The 16,557-nt window shown below is 39.1% G+C and overlaps 1 protein-coding gene across 1 annotated transcript in view; it reads right to left on the bottom strand.

The window, feature by feature from the left end:
- Positions 1-4,635: 4,635 nt before the first annotated feature.
- The window catches only part of ctnnd2b (catenin (cadherin-associated protein), delta 2b), a 103,019-nt gene continuing 91,097 nt past the window's right edge, over positions 4,636-16,557 (bottom strand). The window contains exons 16-23 of the mRNA XM_055151714.1: positions 15,357-15,545; positions 14,701-14,851; positions 10,165-10,408; positions 8,028-8,112; positions 7,750-7,876; positions 5,689-5,817; positions 5,390-5,466; positions 4,636-4,893 (exon numbers count right to left, since the gene is read on the bottom strand). Of these exons, the coding sequence (XP_055007689.1) occupies positions 4,636-4,893; positions 5,390-5,466; positions 5,689-5,817; positions 7,750-7,876; positions 8,028-8,112; positions 10,165-10,408; positions 14,701-14,851; positions 15,357-15,545 (1,260 nt within the window). The remainder of the gene's footprint in view (positions 4,894-5,389; positions 5,467-5,688; positions 5,818-7,749; positions 7,877-8,027; positions 8,113-10,164; positions 10,409-14,700; positions 14,852-15,356; positions 15,546-16,557) is intronic.

Here is a 16,557-nt window from a genome sequence, read left to right as displayed (position 1 = left end):
AGGAAGGAGAAAAAAATGGGTTGACAGTGCAGATGAAGAGAACTGTTTTCTCACAGGCCATGCCTCATGTGAAAGCTCAGAGTGACAAATGTGAGGCTTATTCTGCTGATTTGATAATTATCTTAAAAACCAAAACACCAAATTATTTACTTAGTCAGCCAGAACCACATACACTGACAACACTTTACAACAATGAGTGGGTATGGAACAGTATCCTGTCTCCTCCATTCTATAGGGCATGATTGACAGGTGGATTACAGATTTCTGAATCAACAAAAGCATCAAACTGTGTACAAGAATTTTCAAGATGATACCAGACCCTTTGAACAGACTGTAGAAGGGATTGGCTGGTCAGGCAACCAAATTATAACATAAATAAATGAAACATCATGTCCAATGTTTATAAATACTCTAAATGAATCTATGAATAGGCCTATTTAATCTTACAAACAATTACTTTAGCAGGTCAAAGCTGCATACTTCTTGCTCTTTATTCTACTTAACTTTTTTTTAACCATTTCTCTGCAGGCAGTTTTGTTGTTTATGACATTTTTTGAATATATATATATATATATATATATATATATATATATATATATATATATATATATATATATATATATATATATATATATATATATATATATATATAATCAAAATTTCAAATCTCTTTACTTAGGCTAAATATTCAAAGGGACCTGTGAGTGAAGCATGCAGAGAGGGGCAGGGTGTCTGTAGTTCACCTGAGATAAGGAGGAGGAGGAGAAGAAGAGCAGGGCAGTCTGTCCTCTGTCCCGCCGCTGTGACTGACACGTGGTTCGGCTTTGAACGGCTCTCTCACGGTGGGACGGACATGACCTCAGCCTGATAGAAATCTAAGTTTGCCGCTATATTGTGACTTTACAGCGCGTGCCATGGAGAGCGGAGCCTCCGAGACTAAAATGGCTGCCACTCTGACCTGTACCGGGGGTGCAATACTATTAATGGCCAATAGAGCGCCCCCGTGAGCCAATATCTGGGTCCGACTGTAGAGTTACACAGTTACATGCAAGGGCAGGGACACATGTTCACTAAACTGTTGTGTGCATTCGCTTACATTCATCTGCAAATAATGAATACTTTCAAGGCTTAATAAGGATTCAAAACATTAGAAAAGGGAGGGACTTTTGACCACAGGTTTATGTCAATGTACTGTAATTTTGTTTTGTTATTATTAATCATGATTATTTCAGAGTTATGGCCATAGGAAAACATGTGTTTTATAAACCATAACTCATGCTCAGGCAGTTGTTTTCATAAAGCCAAAATAGTATTTAAAGGTGCCCAATGTGATTTTTCTGGTGGAATTGGCCCCAAATTTATTTATTTCCATGTACAAGTCTGTCCATGCCTTAGCACCAAAGTACATCTCTAGCATTTTAGTGCCATATGAACCATCTTGCACTCTGAGGACCTCATGGACCCAGGGTGCCCAGAGTCAGGACTAAAAATGGGGAGCGTTTCAGATTCATGCAGCTAAACCTGGGACAGTCTTCCTGAAGATGTGAGACAGGCCTCTACTTTGACTCTGTTTAAATCAAGGCTCAAAACAGTTCTATCGAGCTGTGCATATGAGTGAAAGATTTTCATTCTGCACTCTTTCTCATTTAATGTCTCATTTTATGATGGTGATTTATGTTTTGTTTTGTTACTTATTCTATAAAGCACTTTGAATTACTTTGTGCATGAATTGTGCTATACAAATAAACTTGCCTTGCCTTACTATCTGCCAAGTTACAGGTCAGATCAGTGAAGACTAGAGAGGCATGTCTATGTTCTCAGTAAGTATGCATGTTTTTCAATGTATCTTTTAGCAATAAATCACCTGTATGATTAATAATAAGAATAGATGAGTTAATCTACCTTGGATTTAAGTAAGTTTGCCAATGTATGGGACAATTCAGGCAAAATAATCACATCTCAGTGTAAACAATCAGATGGTGAATCCTCTTCCAGAAAAGTTACATGTTGCAGCTTCAATAGAACTGAGAAACAAATCTGGAATAGGATTTTAAGTATGACATTTTGGAATTGACAGACTCCAAGCAACAATCTAGGTGAAAACTGAAAACCACACTGTGACCCTCTAAATGCTATCTGTGTAGCAATAGCATTATATTATAAAGCATTTGCATTTAGTTTGAAGCTTTCACATGACTTGGCCTAGATCCTCTGAACCCTAAACTCATTCCGGCTCATTCCATTTAACTTTCCAACTTTGCTTTTTAAGTGCACAACTCTTTGGCAACTGACCACAAAATACCCAGATGGTTTAGTCTCCTCGAATGCACCACGTGGGAGAGGTTTGGAATAGATGGTGTCTTCTTGGACTTAAAACTCTACACAGCAAGGAGACGTTTTTTGTGATGGATTGGCTGTTCCAGGTGAGTTTGTCCATTTATATTGGAAAAACCCTAAACATAAACCTAAAAATATGGACAAAGAATAAAAAAAGAAAATAGTACCCAGAAAAAATAAGAAACAACAAAATCAAGAGATATTTTGGATGATCCGTTTATATTTTTGGAGCAGTTGCATCTGTTTGAGGCGATAGAAAGATACACAATTATCTTTTCAAACACATTTTGGTCTAACAACATAAACCAACATTATAACTCGTCATACAGGTCCTAAAATGGTTTTCAGCCAAAGGATCACAAAGACATACACATGTGCGTTCATTCAGTGTTTGGTGGGGGCATTTTTAAATATTTAATGATTAACTAGGAACTTTTTACACAAGAACACATTGGAATGAAAACCAAAAGCAATATTTTCTAGGTCTAACTTGAAAACATCTGCATTTTAGACAGAAGCTGGCAGTTTTGATAATGGTCATAACCATAGATTGCTGTCCGGTTTTCATGGCTAGTGTTCTAGTATAATTTGTTCCTTTGGCTTCATTGATAAAATACCCATGCATTCTCGGGGTCCAGGCATCAGAAACACACATTTGAAAGAAACTTGGTGGTGTGTTCAAAGTCCAACATTTAGAAATGTTTATTATCATCATCGTACTGTACCGTATGCAACAAACATTGTGCACTGTTTAATACAGACATTTGGGGGAATACTTGTTCTTCTCTCACAGATGTAGCACCGCTTGTGACTGCTGCAGTGACAATGTGGATCCATGGGCCTGCTCTACTCTACTCCACATAGCAACAACATTACACGACAAACAATTTTGTGTTTTTGACCAGGAAATCAAATGTGAACAAAACCCCTACATGAAGCTGTTTTTACATTGTCTTTTTTCCATAATGTTGCTGCTATAAGTGACATCCACGTCTGCACATAAAAAGTATATATTTATATTTATATAATATATATCCATACTCTATTAACAGTTTTGTCTACCATGGAGTTAGAACCGCCAGCCATTCCTCAGAAAAGTTTTTTGTACTTCAAACATTGATTATTTTACAACACAGAAATCAACTAACTTTGTACAGCTTTGGAGGCGGCACGTCTCCGCTCAGTCGCAGTCCCTCCACAGTCGCTCTTTTTTGTTGTTTTCTTGGTGAAATATGGACAGTAAAACCATTTAGAAAAAGCCATAGCATTTACAAACTAGCATTGATTGAAGCGTTTTAACATGTCCAGCCAAAATCTTCGGCTGAATTGGACCCTTTATCAAACCACCACTTGACCTCTCATTTTGGCACGGTTATGTAGGCCTACACAATAAGCACAGGAACAGAAAGGGGGTTTAAGTGGTTAAATGAATATTACATTACATTAAAGGCTTATCTGCTACTACTTCCATCAATGAGTAAGTCTTTCATCATGGCAGCCACTGTGTAGGGCAGCAAAAGGAGCACCTCACAGAAATGAATGGACACAACTTTCCCACTCTGGCAAGTCCGTGATAAGAGTCCTGAAGATTCGCAGTGATGAATGTGGCTGTGTACAATAGTAGTCAGTAGTGAATTTGTGAAGGCCTGACATGACACCAAAATAGTGCAATGTAAAGACATCCCTGTAATGTACATTTATTACTATACAACCAGAATAAAAAAGTAGAAATAAGAAACGAATAAAACAAATTACAAATGTCCACAAGCGTTCTTTCTTTGATGATGAAACGTCGCACTGAAGCCAAAGAAAAACATCTTAGCAAACAGACGTCCTACATGTCCTACTGCGTGTTGTGCTTCACGTTACTAAAAGCCATGTTACTACTGTATACCACGTATGTACAGATGACTCCTGCAAATCCATAAAACTTTCCGGTCCACTTTGCAACCAATCGCATAATCCATCTATCTCTTCCAAAAGCCGTCAAATTCATCACATCTTCAATATCCTCTTGTTTGACTTATTCACCATCTTCGTTCAGGGGCCGTTAGTGCAGGAGCGCCCCCTGTCTGTTGCATCGTGTATCACAAACTAAAGACAAAAACGAAATGTGTTGTCAGGTTTGGTGGTGGTGGCATGCACATGCACGGCTGCTCCTCTTCCGTCCTGTGTCCCTCTGTGTGTCCAGCAGGAGTGCTTAGTCCACTTTGCATTGTCTCATTGTCCTGCTACTGTTGCTGCTACAAGAAGAATGGGGCGGGGCTAATCCACAGTCCCTTCCCCAGTGCTCCCTGTCTAGACCCAGGAGTCCGGAGAAGCCGGGTAGTGGCTGGTCTCGTAGTTGAGCTCACTGTAGGGCCTTGAGGCTGAGTAGAAGTCTACATAGTTACCAGTGGATTTGAGGCCTTGTAGGTGCATTTCGCCCTGTGGGGGGCGCCCTCCTGGATGAACCTGGGGGTCATAAAAGGCTTGGTCCTCGTAGTTGCCGGCATCTGGTGGAGGAGGGTTCTGAAACGGAGGGTATGGTTCGGACGGTAACCCTTGAGATGCAATCTGTGGAACATAACATGGGTTAATACATTAGACACTGTAATAAACGATGTACATCTGAGACTATTGAAGATTTTACATACAAATAGGTCTGTGATAGTGACGAGCGCCACGTTTTAATTGTGTTGATTCAGTATACCAGACATTCTTTTGAATATCTATACACTGCATCGCACATCTTCATTTTCAACCCAAATGTGTCAGACTCACACATGGGCATTGAACTGATGTAATTGTCTCATACTTAATTCATCCTCAAGATTTTCACAGGATACAAACAGTGTATATTATAATTTCAGGCACCCCTTTCCATTTTTCAGTCTTCTTAGCTTCTTTCATGAATGATGTTGCACTTGTACGTGCATTTTCAATTCAACAGAGCTACTATGGGAACACTGAATAGAAGTACTTTGAACTACAGTAAAACCTCTTTCCTATTCAGATTATGGTAACTTTATCTGTATTCTTAGACATCTGCATATAAAAGCAGTGGTCATACCTGGTTATACTTGAGGTCATCTGTAGGGGACACGTACGCTCCTCTGTGCAGTGTTGATGATCCTCCCGAGATTTGAGCTGCAAAGACAGGATCAAACATGTTGAAATAAAGTTATATAAACACAGCATTGTCCCCTTTCAGTAAGTGATAAGCACTGTAGCTGTCTATGAGTATCTCAATATTTTTGATAAGTTTAGCCATATGTTAGGCCACTCCTCTACAAGTAATGCTATATATAATGTATGAATTAGAAATGTGTTTTCATTGTCTTCAAGGGTCTTGTCAGTACAAAATCCCACCATTCATAGCATCCTTTCTGGATGTGTGCTCGCCCTTGTTGCCATGGTACGTAGCGTTGCCCGTTGACTCATAGTCTGCCTTCCTCTCCTTCAGTGCCATCATCTCTCTAGGGGAAGCAGGCGCACTCGCTACACACAAAACAGACACACAATATGAATATTTTCTGTGATTTCACCAACAAATAACTCGATCATTTCTCTGTGGGGTTTTCACAGTGGAAATGCTGGGAGCCTTTTCTAAAATGGTAACAACAAAGACTGTTTAGAAGGGGGGATTTCCAGTGAGAAAGGAAAGAGTGGTGAGTGGTTAGATGGTTTGATGGTTAGATTATAGCCAAATTGACTTGAAATGGCCTTTTGAAGACAACAAGATTAATTTTGGTAGTCAATATTTTTAAATGCATATCAAGATACATCTCCAGTGAACTAGCTATGAACAAAATGACTAATACAGTAGAGTAGAGAATGACTCTCATGAGGGCTACCTCTATCATAAGCGTGCTTGTCTCCATTGACATTCACAGGAAAGCTTTGCCCAAAATGTTTCATGTAACTAGCACTTATTCAATTACAGATGTTTTAAACTCATTGAAAAATATACACTGTTTGTCCAAGATCTCCTCTCCACAAATAAGACCTGTAACTCTGCCTCTATGATAGACAAATGAAATGCAATAGTGTGGAGTTGTAGGTAAAGCAGTAGCACCTCCATGGAGACCCATAGAGCATCTTTGACATTCAAAATGCAGTGTCATAGAAACATTTTTCTCTTTATACTGTTGCCCCACAAGAATATTTTCAGCACAAGGTGTCAGTGTCTGCATAAATTTTTAAAAACTGGATTGACATTGATATTTGTCTTCAAAAACAAAAGGAGACCCATAGCGCTACATATAAGAGAGAGAACCATCCCGGGACACAAAAACCTTACCAAACATTACATTACCTGTGTTAGTCCTGAACCCATTTAACTTAAACAGCCCTTAAACACTGCCGCACAGGGCCATCACAGACTGAAGGGTCATTAGTTGGAGCCTGTCGCAGTGTGAAGGTTAAAGCAAACTTGAGTTGTGGAGAAGTAGTGTGGGTTCGACTGCTCTGTCTTGAAGGGCTGAGTGATGAAAGCACAAGCAGGATGAGGGCCAATGTTTGTGGGTGGGCTTTTATCACATTGTGGGGACTAAAATCTGTATGTAGACTCACATCATATCTGCCTCACTTATGGCTCCAATTATTAGATCAATAATGTGATTTACAGTTCAGATATGGATTAAAAAAGATTGTGATTAGGGTATAGGTTAAAAGGACAGTCCAGAATTTTGGACATAGGCCCTTAATTTCCTAGTTATCCTGACTGTTGGAAACGTGTGGAGTTTATTTCAAACATTATTCTATCAAAAGAGACATTTACATCGAGAGTCTGGCGTAATAATAGATTTGCTTCGGGTGCTGTGTGGTGTGTGTAAGACTGTTTTTAGTGGCAGGCTAACTGTGGCCATTGACATGCGCCATCCTAGCACCAATGACCTCTGCAAATACAAGGACTGGATGGAATATTTAAAAAATTGTCTCCACACGTCTCCAACACTCTGGCTATCTAGGAAATGAGGTCCTATGTCCAAAATTCAGGACTGTCCCTTTAAGGTTAGAGAAGTTTATTGAAGTAGTTACAGGTTAGGATCAGTCTCTAAGAAAGTAATGTCAATGTGGTAACACTTTATAAAAACTATAACTACTGAGCCTTAATAAAGCATGAAGAGTCATTAATAATGTTTATATTAAGAATTTATTAAGAATGATTCAGGCCTGGTACTTAATTAATAACAAAATGTTTTAGCCTAAGCCATTAATTAGATAGTTACTAAGTCAATCATACTTAAGAAACTATTTGTTCATTATGAATTAAGTCTGTGTTCATGCTTTATTAAGGGAAATTAGGATTAGTTATTATAAAGTGCAACTGTCAATGTAATGTCCCCAAAAAGAATGGAAACCCACTGTGTGTGTATGTGTGTGTGTGTGTGTGTGAGGAGCGGGTGAGGAGGAGAGGTGGGGGCTGACCTGATCGATTGTTGGGCGATGTCCGGACCGGAGAGATAGAAGGGGTGCGTGAGGAAGAGTAAGGTCGCTGTCTGTCACGTTCTATCGTAGAAGAGGAACCTACAAAGTGGTACTGGGAATATCCATCCTACAGAAGACACAGGTTAAATTAAACTGAACATTAGCATCTAACATGTAAAAGAAATTACTGTTGACATTTCTGAATTGAATTTGAAATAGTGGTAAAAGAAAAGTAGGTGTTTTGTAATGTGTTTTGTAATGTGCATCCATTAAGTTACCTTCTTGTAGAGGCTGCGCAGATCTCGGTACTGCCACATGCTGTTGAGGACTTGAGATGCTGCCTTCACCACTTTGGGACTATGTCTGGGAATTCAGTAGGGACAAAAACAACAGAGAATAAAGCTTAACCAGCCTTTGGAGAATTAAAATAATGTAAATGCGTAACATACGTAAATGACCCTTGATGTGGCAATCGCTGATCCTCCAACTACTGTAAAACTGACTCTTCAGTATTTTTAAGGACACGGTCAGTAGAGATGTGTGCAAAAATATCGAAATATCATATTGTTTAATGTGATGATAAGGTATTGATATCGTGGACTGCTGTATCGATATATCACCAAGAGTATTTTTATATATATTTTACAAAATTATTTTGTTACAGCGCTACAGTTTTGTTGCTTGTTCAGAGGAAGGAAACTTGTTTATGGGACACATTTGACATATTCACTGTTTTGATGATTAAAATGATTGTGTTTTATATTCGCTTTGCACAAGAAGTGGTTTAACAAAGACTTTTAGTGTATCATTTAGCCATTATTTTTTATTGAACTGTATTGTACTGATTTGAAATATATCGTATCGAATCGAAAGTGCAATGTATGTATCGTATCGTGGCCTATGTATCAAAGTATGTATCATAACAGCAACTTCTTAATGATAACCAGCTCTACCCATAATACAGAAGTTGACAGTTGGATTCCTATTCCCTGTATTATATACTGGGTCCTTGGACATGACACCAGGATAGTGCAATTGTGGTTGGTCAGAAAGGTCTAAGACAGTTGTGGCTTAGACATAAACTGGAAAATGTAGGTGCTTTCTCACGTGTTTCTGCATTACCATAATATCATATTAGTTAATCTAGGAGAGGGTTTTCCTGTTGGTGGTGTCCAGGTTCTCCCATGGGCTAAAGGACATGTGGAGCATTTTTGTTCTGAGGACTCTTACTCTCCTCCCTACAACTGCTGACTCTACCTGAGCAGACCTCCTGTTAAGATACATTGAGACCTTTGTTACTCTATTTATTCTTATATTTTAACTGCTCGGTGTGCTTATGTTGCTTATGTTGGGATAAATAAAGTTACAATGATTGATTGATGGAGAGTGAAAATAATTACATTGCTGATATAATAGGAATCGGATTGTCATAAATATTTACACTCGAATGGAGTATAGAGCTGTTCAGTGTTTCATATTGTCATGACTTAGACTCATAAGAAAAGAGGTTCTGCTCAAGTTGGCAGGCACATAATTCAAAAATCTTTTAAATTCCTTTAACATTGAATTGCATTGCTAATAATTTGCAGGAGTGCCTGGTATTGAGAGGAGAGGTCACAATGTGCTCTTATTCTCCTTAAACAGTGAAATCGCCCGCTGAGGTCTTGCATAATGCCAGTACAATTTATTCAAATGCTGCACATTAACTGCTGTGTGTCCCGACCTACATAGTGTTTTTTCAGAGTGGGGGGCATGTTGGTGACCTGCTGTGGTAAACAACGCACTGTGAAGCGAAATAATCATTTGGGTTGAGGTTATGGGATGATGAAATTTTATTAAGCAAAAAAGAATAGATAGATTACTTTAGTCTGTAGTGCAAAAATATTAGGCAACCCTTCATTTGGTTGTTTTTATATCACACATGGAAGGGAAGGTATTTTGAGTATGCCACATCTACAACAAACGTGCTTGGGCCTGAAAAGGGTTATAAACAGGGTTATACGTGTACTAGTAAAAGTGCATTATGTAAATTTTCTGGTTGATGATCCACCATCTGCTTTTCTCCTAGGAAATGTTTTACCTATAATGTTTAACAGTATGGCATTAAACATATCTATCTCCAAGGAAATAAAAACAAGTGGCTCCAACAGGATAAGGTACCAGAATCACAATTGTGAAGAAGCACAGTAAAGATGAAAGTTTTTAAATGCAAAATAGATACATTTAATGCCATGATTAAAAAATAAAAGTAAAAGTAAAATTAAACTAAATAGACAGATAGAACAGTTCTGAAGTGTCTATTTACTTTTCACGTTAGATACAAGTACATCCACTCATACTTCAAACCCTAAACCTCCAAAACCTTCTACCTATCCCTTTCTACCTGCCCTCCCTCTGCCTTCCCACTCTTCTTACTTGTCTCCTTTGCTGCGAGCAATGCCGATGAGCTTCTCAATCCCCCCAGCATCTCTCAGGGCTTTAGTGTTCTCCATGTTTTTGGTGATGACCTCGTGGAGAGCGCAGCAGATCGCCGTGATGGTATCGTCCGACATCGTTTTCGACACCAGGCTGCTGTTGGGCCCTCCGCCTCCCCCGCTGGTATTGTTGTTGTTGCTCCCTCCAGGCAGGCGGTGCACCAGGTCCCTCATGGCGTATTTACCTGAGGACACACACAGAGACACAGGGAAGACAGAAGTCAGGGGACAGAAGTGAGTAATGGAGGTTAACTGTGCAGGGACATTCACAGAGAGAGACAAGTGAAAATGCTAGGCTGAGCACTTACAAGATTTTTAATCAAAATGAGATTTATTTCAAATGGTCAATTATATGCACTAGGCATTTTAATAAAGAGATCTGCAGCCAAGTAAAAGCATGAATGGCATGTCTATTTTTTTGTATTTAATTAATTAATTAATAAATAATAATAACAATAATATAATTTAATCAACTGTTATGTTATTAAGTATCACATTCGGTCTACTCCCCATGCACAAAAGACAAAGAATACTGTATAACCAAATTCATAACAAGCACATGAGCAGGTGAGCTGATGTGCATTGACTGCAAACACAGATGCCAAAAGGTAAACTTGACCTTTGCTCTTAAACACTGACCAGGTCACCACAGCACCTGCGGGCTGCAGCTATGTTCTGCTGGATGTTTAAGTGTAGCTGTTACAAAATCAAAAATACGAGCAGCAAACACTGTGGCATCGCCATGCTCATTCACTTTCAGATACAGAAATGCAACTTACAGGTAGGCAGATGATTTTCATTTGACAACAGCTATGCCAATGTTGACTGAATCTGTTACTAAACTAGTTTAAAACTTTTTCAGAGCACAGAACCTACTACATCATGGACAAAAACCTAGGAATCAGTTATAGCGCCAAGTCAAGCTTTCTGTAAGTAAAAAAGGCTTGTTTAAAGTAATTAATTAAAACCATTTAATAATGTTGTCACTGCTTTATTAGCATAAAAGTTATTAAAAATAAATTACAAAAAAGAAGACATATTTCACCATAGCAGTCCGTGGATTGTAAAAACTGTGCAGTGTACTTAATTACCCAGAATTCCACACAATTCTGTATTCAAACAATTACAGACACTGCATCTTTTTCAATCCATCAGTTAACTGTAAAAGACCAGTTGGCTTTCTGCAGAGAAGTCTGTATTAGCTGCGAGTATTGAAATATTTACACACTGGTGTGAGAGCCCAATACACAATATGTTATGTCTCTAACAAGATGCGATCATGTTAAGAGCACAAGGGGAGAAAGAGACAATCTGTTCAAATCAGAATATACATGAAAGCCCAGGGCAGCCATACACCGTAAAGACTGACAGCCCAGCCCACACAGTGCACATGAATGGCCACATGCTGGTACTCTGCCTCCAGCTTTAGACAATAAGAGGAAGGCGGCATGTGGCTGTTGCTATGGGGACTGGAGGAAAGACATCAGCCGGTCTCCAATGAAAACCGTAGAAAGACTTATCCTTTACAAAGATTTGACTTGTATCTGTGTCGTTGAATGTTACTTTAATGATGGACTATTATGTTCTTATCACGACCAATCAGGTTACATCAGCGTTCACATTGGCTGATTTGTTTCTCCTTTGGCAAGGTCGTGTAATTGCATGGTTTGTTTTTGAAAAGCATAAAATGGTAGTGACACACACTTTTGGAAAACTGAAAATGTTCAATAGTAGTTTGAAAAATATTCTTAAATCTAAGTCTCCGCAGTGTGCATATATTGGTTTGTAGTTATGGCAAAACAAAGGCTAATAATTAAATGTTTAGTACTAGGGTAGAAAAGTTATGATTAATAAACTCCAGCGACAAAGGGTCAGGGATGAATACTATTGCACTTATTTAATAATCCCAGCCTGCTGAATCAAGGTAGAGTATTCCTTTTAAGTCCACGTAGGAAAATTTTCCCCACCAGTGGGTGACCACAGTGCAATACATGGGATCCCATCTCCAGACCTTGAGCTAGATTTGTTCATTACTTAGCTGAAAGATTAGGATATATAAGAGTATTGACAGTACGGACAATGATTACATTTTTTTTTTTCCTAATTAATTAATATTTTGTAATTGATTACAAAAAAGAAAAAAAAAAGAATATAAAAAACTTAAATCATTTTTAAAAAGTTGGGAACTATTTATTCATTTACAATGGCTACCTACTTGGAATTACTTGTTTTTGTTTGTTTTATTGATAAACAGATGCAAACAGATAGGTCGAAGTCTTTTCGGCAGAACACTTTTAGGTGAACACTACAAACACTTTGACTTATTATCAACATTAATGATAACAACAAAGTTAACACAATATGAAGAAGAAAGAACCAGAAAAGATCTAGCGTTACGGTGATCACTGAATATCGTACATCTAAACCGCTTGTTGAAGCTGCCTGAAACATTGAAAGGCCTTCAAACAAGTGAAGATTCTGTGCAGATTCCTCAACCTGAAATCCTCATTTATTTTGCCACAGTCGAAGAGATGGAGAAGAACAGCTTGGCCCAGTCTCCACAGGCTGTTGACATTGGTCCTGTTGACAATGGAGCCAAAGATGAGTGATGGGAAAAAAGGACGCAATAAGAAAAGGCTGAACAAGACAAAACCAGCCCAGGCATCCCCAGCTTCCAGGGGATCTTCATCCAATGCACATGGTTCTTTCCCCATGAAATAGGGAGGGTTTAGACGCAATCCTAAAAATCTGAGCCAAGAAAGCACTGTGAGGAGACAACAGTATCCACGTCCTAACTGGAGAGGGGAGGCTGCTGCCAACAACCCAAATGCTGACCAAAGATATGCCAAGAAACCTTGGTATCCAAACAATGGAGCAGAGACATCTCCAGCACCCAAAACCTGGGTTCCAAAAGGAAGAAGAAGACCTTTTAATATTGAACAGGTAACACAAAGAACAACCCAAAATGGCAGACCTAGTTGTCATAACAAATCCAACCAAGAGATATCCCAAGGTCCTAAAAAGTGGAGAAAAAATTCTAGGAGTAGCAATCGACCCCAGATAGGGAAGGACCAAAAGTCCACAGAAAATGCCTGGTTCAGGAAAACTGAAAAAACAAAACAAAACTTGGGAGAACAGTCCACACAAGCAGGCTGTTCAGGAGGTTATAAATGTTGGACAAAATTGGTCGAAAGCCCCTCAGCAAACTGAGGTGTATCCTCAGAGACCACTGAAAGATGAAAGACCACCAAGATGTCTTCCAAGAAAGGCAGGTGACCACAAGACTCCATCTGAAAACAGGGAAGAGAAACCAGCTTCTGAAAGTAAACAAACTTGTCTCCGAATTTTAAGCCCCCCCACCAAAGCCTGAGGTTATCGATGTTTTTCCTTCTGATCCAACTAAAAAGCAGAGACCACCCAGGCATCTTCCAAGAAGAAACCAGCTCTGAAGACTGAGGTTATCGAGGTGTACCCTTCTGCCTCACCAAAAGAACAGAGACCACCAAGGGCAGGAGATTGTAAGACCAAAACAAAAAATGTTTGTCCGTCGCCCAATGTTCAGACATTTTATTCAACTCAGGTTCCAGCATAAAGAATGAGATTTCTTCCATCTGTCTGACTGAGAATGAATAGGGTGCAGACAACATTACCAAAAATGGAGGTTATACAAAAGTGATCACAGAGACAACTCCTAAAACAACAACTGTGGCAGGAGTAGTAAACAAACTTTCCTAATCCAAGCTCTCCTAATCCATCAAGTGTCTCACAACACCAGCTCCAATGTCAGAGTATCAGAATCAGAGATGAGGAACCATCCAAATCTACAACATCTGAGCCAGAAGACACTAAACCAAGTGTCTGGTTCTATGCTGAAATACCAGACAAACCAGAGGCAGCCACCATGAGAGCTCCAGGAGCTCAGCAAACAGGAAACAAACTGAGAAAAAAGAAGAAAAGCATGGCCGGATTCCTCTTTTGTTTCAATGGTGAACCTGAAGGCGATGTAATGTAAATCAAGATTCATCCCATGACCCCTCTTTCTCCCTTTCCCCCTTTCACCCTTCCCCACTAAGCCCCCCCAACTCCCTTATCTTAGCAAATATTCAGCATCAGACCCCAAAATATAAACATTCCTGATCTCAAGTAGGCAGCTTATAATAAAGCTTTGAAGAGCCGAGGAAAATCTACTGTAAACTCTATTAACTATATAATTTTCAACATCAACAATGAATATACATTACTAAAATGTATAATAAAAATATTTTATTTATATTTATAATAATTATTTGTCACTATTTTATATGAATGTAGACTTCCATAAATCAGGCTTTTGTTGTGCTTATAACTCTACAACAGGTGTCACTGCAGGATACATTGAGTATCAAACTCTTATATAGCTTATATATTTGAAACAAAGTAAATCAAATGGAGTAATGTAATGAATTTATAACTGTGTTTTGTGCTTGGCAGCTGTTACCTATGAGCTCCTTGTTCCTGATGTCCAGAGCCATGTTGCGGAGTGCGGTGGCCACAGCACACACCACCCTGTCGTTGTCTATCCTGAGCAGCTCCACCAGGATGGGCAGCCCCTTTTCTTTACGCACTGCAGCCCGAATGTACACTGACCACTGCACACAAGCAACACAAGCATTTCAGACAAATGCACAATAATGACAAGGCTGTGGTTCTACTTAATAGACTGAGGTATATTCTCTGATAGGAGATACAACAACTGCTTGTCTCCATGTCTTCATTTTATTCAATTACAGATGTTATTGCCTTGAAACACATGCATTCCCAGTGCCTCTCCACAGCTTCTAGGACTTCCTGCTAACCCTCACATTTACTAAGTACCTGAGCGTTAACAACTAATTTCGAGCCTAAAAAGATTAAAAATGCACTTCAAATTGTCTCAAAGGTCACCAGATTTGTTTACCTTATAGGACACCATATTGTTTAGGTTAGAGAGATACTATTGATCCTGCAGGAAATCAAGAAGTATATTGCCCTGCCAGGACATCGACTGTGTTATTGTCAGTCCATTTGGCAGTTAATCTACATTGACTTCCTGTCCTCAGTAGATTTTTCCTAAGCTTTTGTCATTGCCCTTTCTCAGAAATCCAAGATGGCGACTGCCCAGTTGCTCACCCTCCAGCTGCCAGCCGCGAGGTTCTGTAGTGCCCCGGCCGCGCCCTCCAGCGTGTCCGGGTTGGAGCACTCGGACAGCAAGGTGAGATAGGGCTTCACGATGGTCGGGTGCCATAACATCTGGATGCCTTTAGGGGGCTCTGCCAAGTCTGGAAATGGGCCCACACCATCCCACTGCAGAAAGGAGAAGAGATGCACTTCAGAATAAGCCTGAGGGATGAATGTTTTGGAGATGAATTTGTTTTGTCAGAAACAATTAGGAAGAGAATATTTGTATAGTGAATATTTGAGTAGTGGATACCAGTCTAAACAGAATGACAATATGGCAGGTTTAAATAAGATAAATTAGTCTAAAAGGACCACTCCTTATGCTAGAAAAGGTATTACTGTACATTTGAGTTGATATTTTGGCCACTCCCAGACAGAAAAAAAATCACACAGTAAAATACAGTAATATCTTGATTTATTATTTTTTTCTTTTTTCTTTTAGTTTTTTTTCATCCACTCCTAAAGCACAATTTTCATTTCACAACTGTACAAAGCAAATGTATTTTTTGACTTAGCATCTCCTGTATGCATAGAAGCAAGACCTTCGCTAACAAAAATAGCATTAACTGAGTGCCAAATATCAATAAGGCAAATGTGATTATAAGGCTATTAATGACTCAAGGGACCTTTCATCATTTTGAGTAGAACGGGGTCTCTACTCTAAAATAAATAGTGTCACTGTTAAAATTAAAGTGACTAGGGATCAATAAAGACACAAATTGTCATAGAAAGTACCGATGAAATAAAGGAAATTTGATATTACTGCAAGAAAATACCTGGCTAATTTTATCTGCATAAGATGTTAAAAATGCACAAATACTAAATCTGTGTATTGTTGATACCTTATGATATCTAGTTTTTTTCTAGCCCTACTCTCTTGTCACCTCCACACTGCCTCGTCTAATGCCCTCATTTCAGGCTTCGCCAACACACTCCCAGTCTGTACTTGACGATAATCATCCGCAGCTGCATTGGAGTGGAGGCACAGAGGGACAAAAAGCCCAAAGTGTGGCACATATTATTATTGTGGAGAGCTTATGATTGACTTCTCACATCTAGTTTACAGGTTAACTCAACATTGGCCATTCTGCCCAGCTATACACAAGTTAGTATTTGGTCGAAAAGCAAGGCTCCAAAC

The sequence above is a fragment of the Boleophthalmus pectinirostris genome, unplaced genomic scaffold (genome assembly GCF_026225935.1).
Source record: "Boleophthalmus pectinirostris isolate CB_2022bp ecotype Guang Dong unplaced genomic scaffold, ASM2622593v1 HiC_scaffold_16, whole genome shotgun sequence".
Lineage (NCBI taxonomy): Eukaryota > Metazoa > Chordata > Actinopteri > Gobiiformes > Gobiidae > Boleophthalmus > Boleophthalmus pectinirostris.
This window is presented reverse-complemented; position numbering and strand designations above follow the sequence as displayed.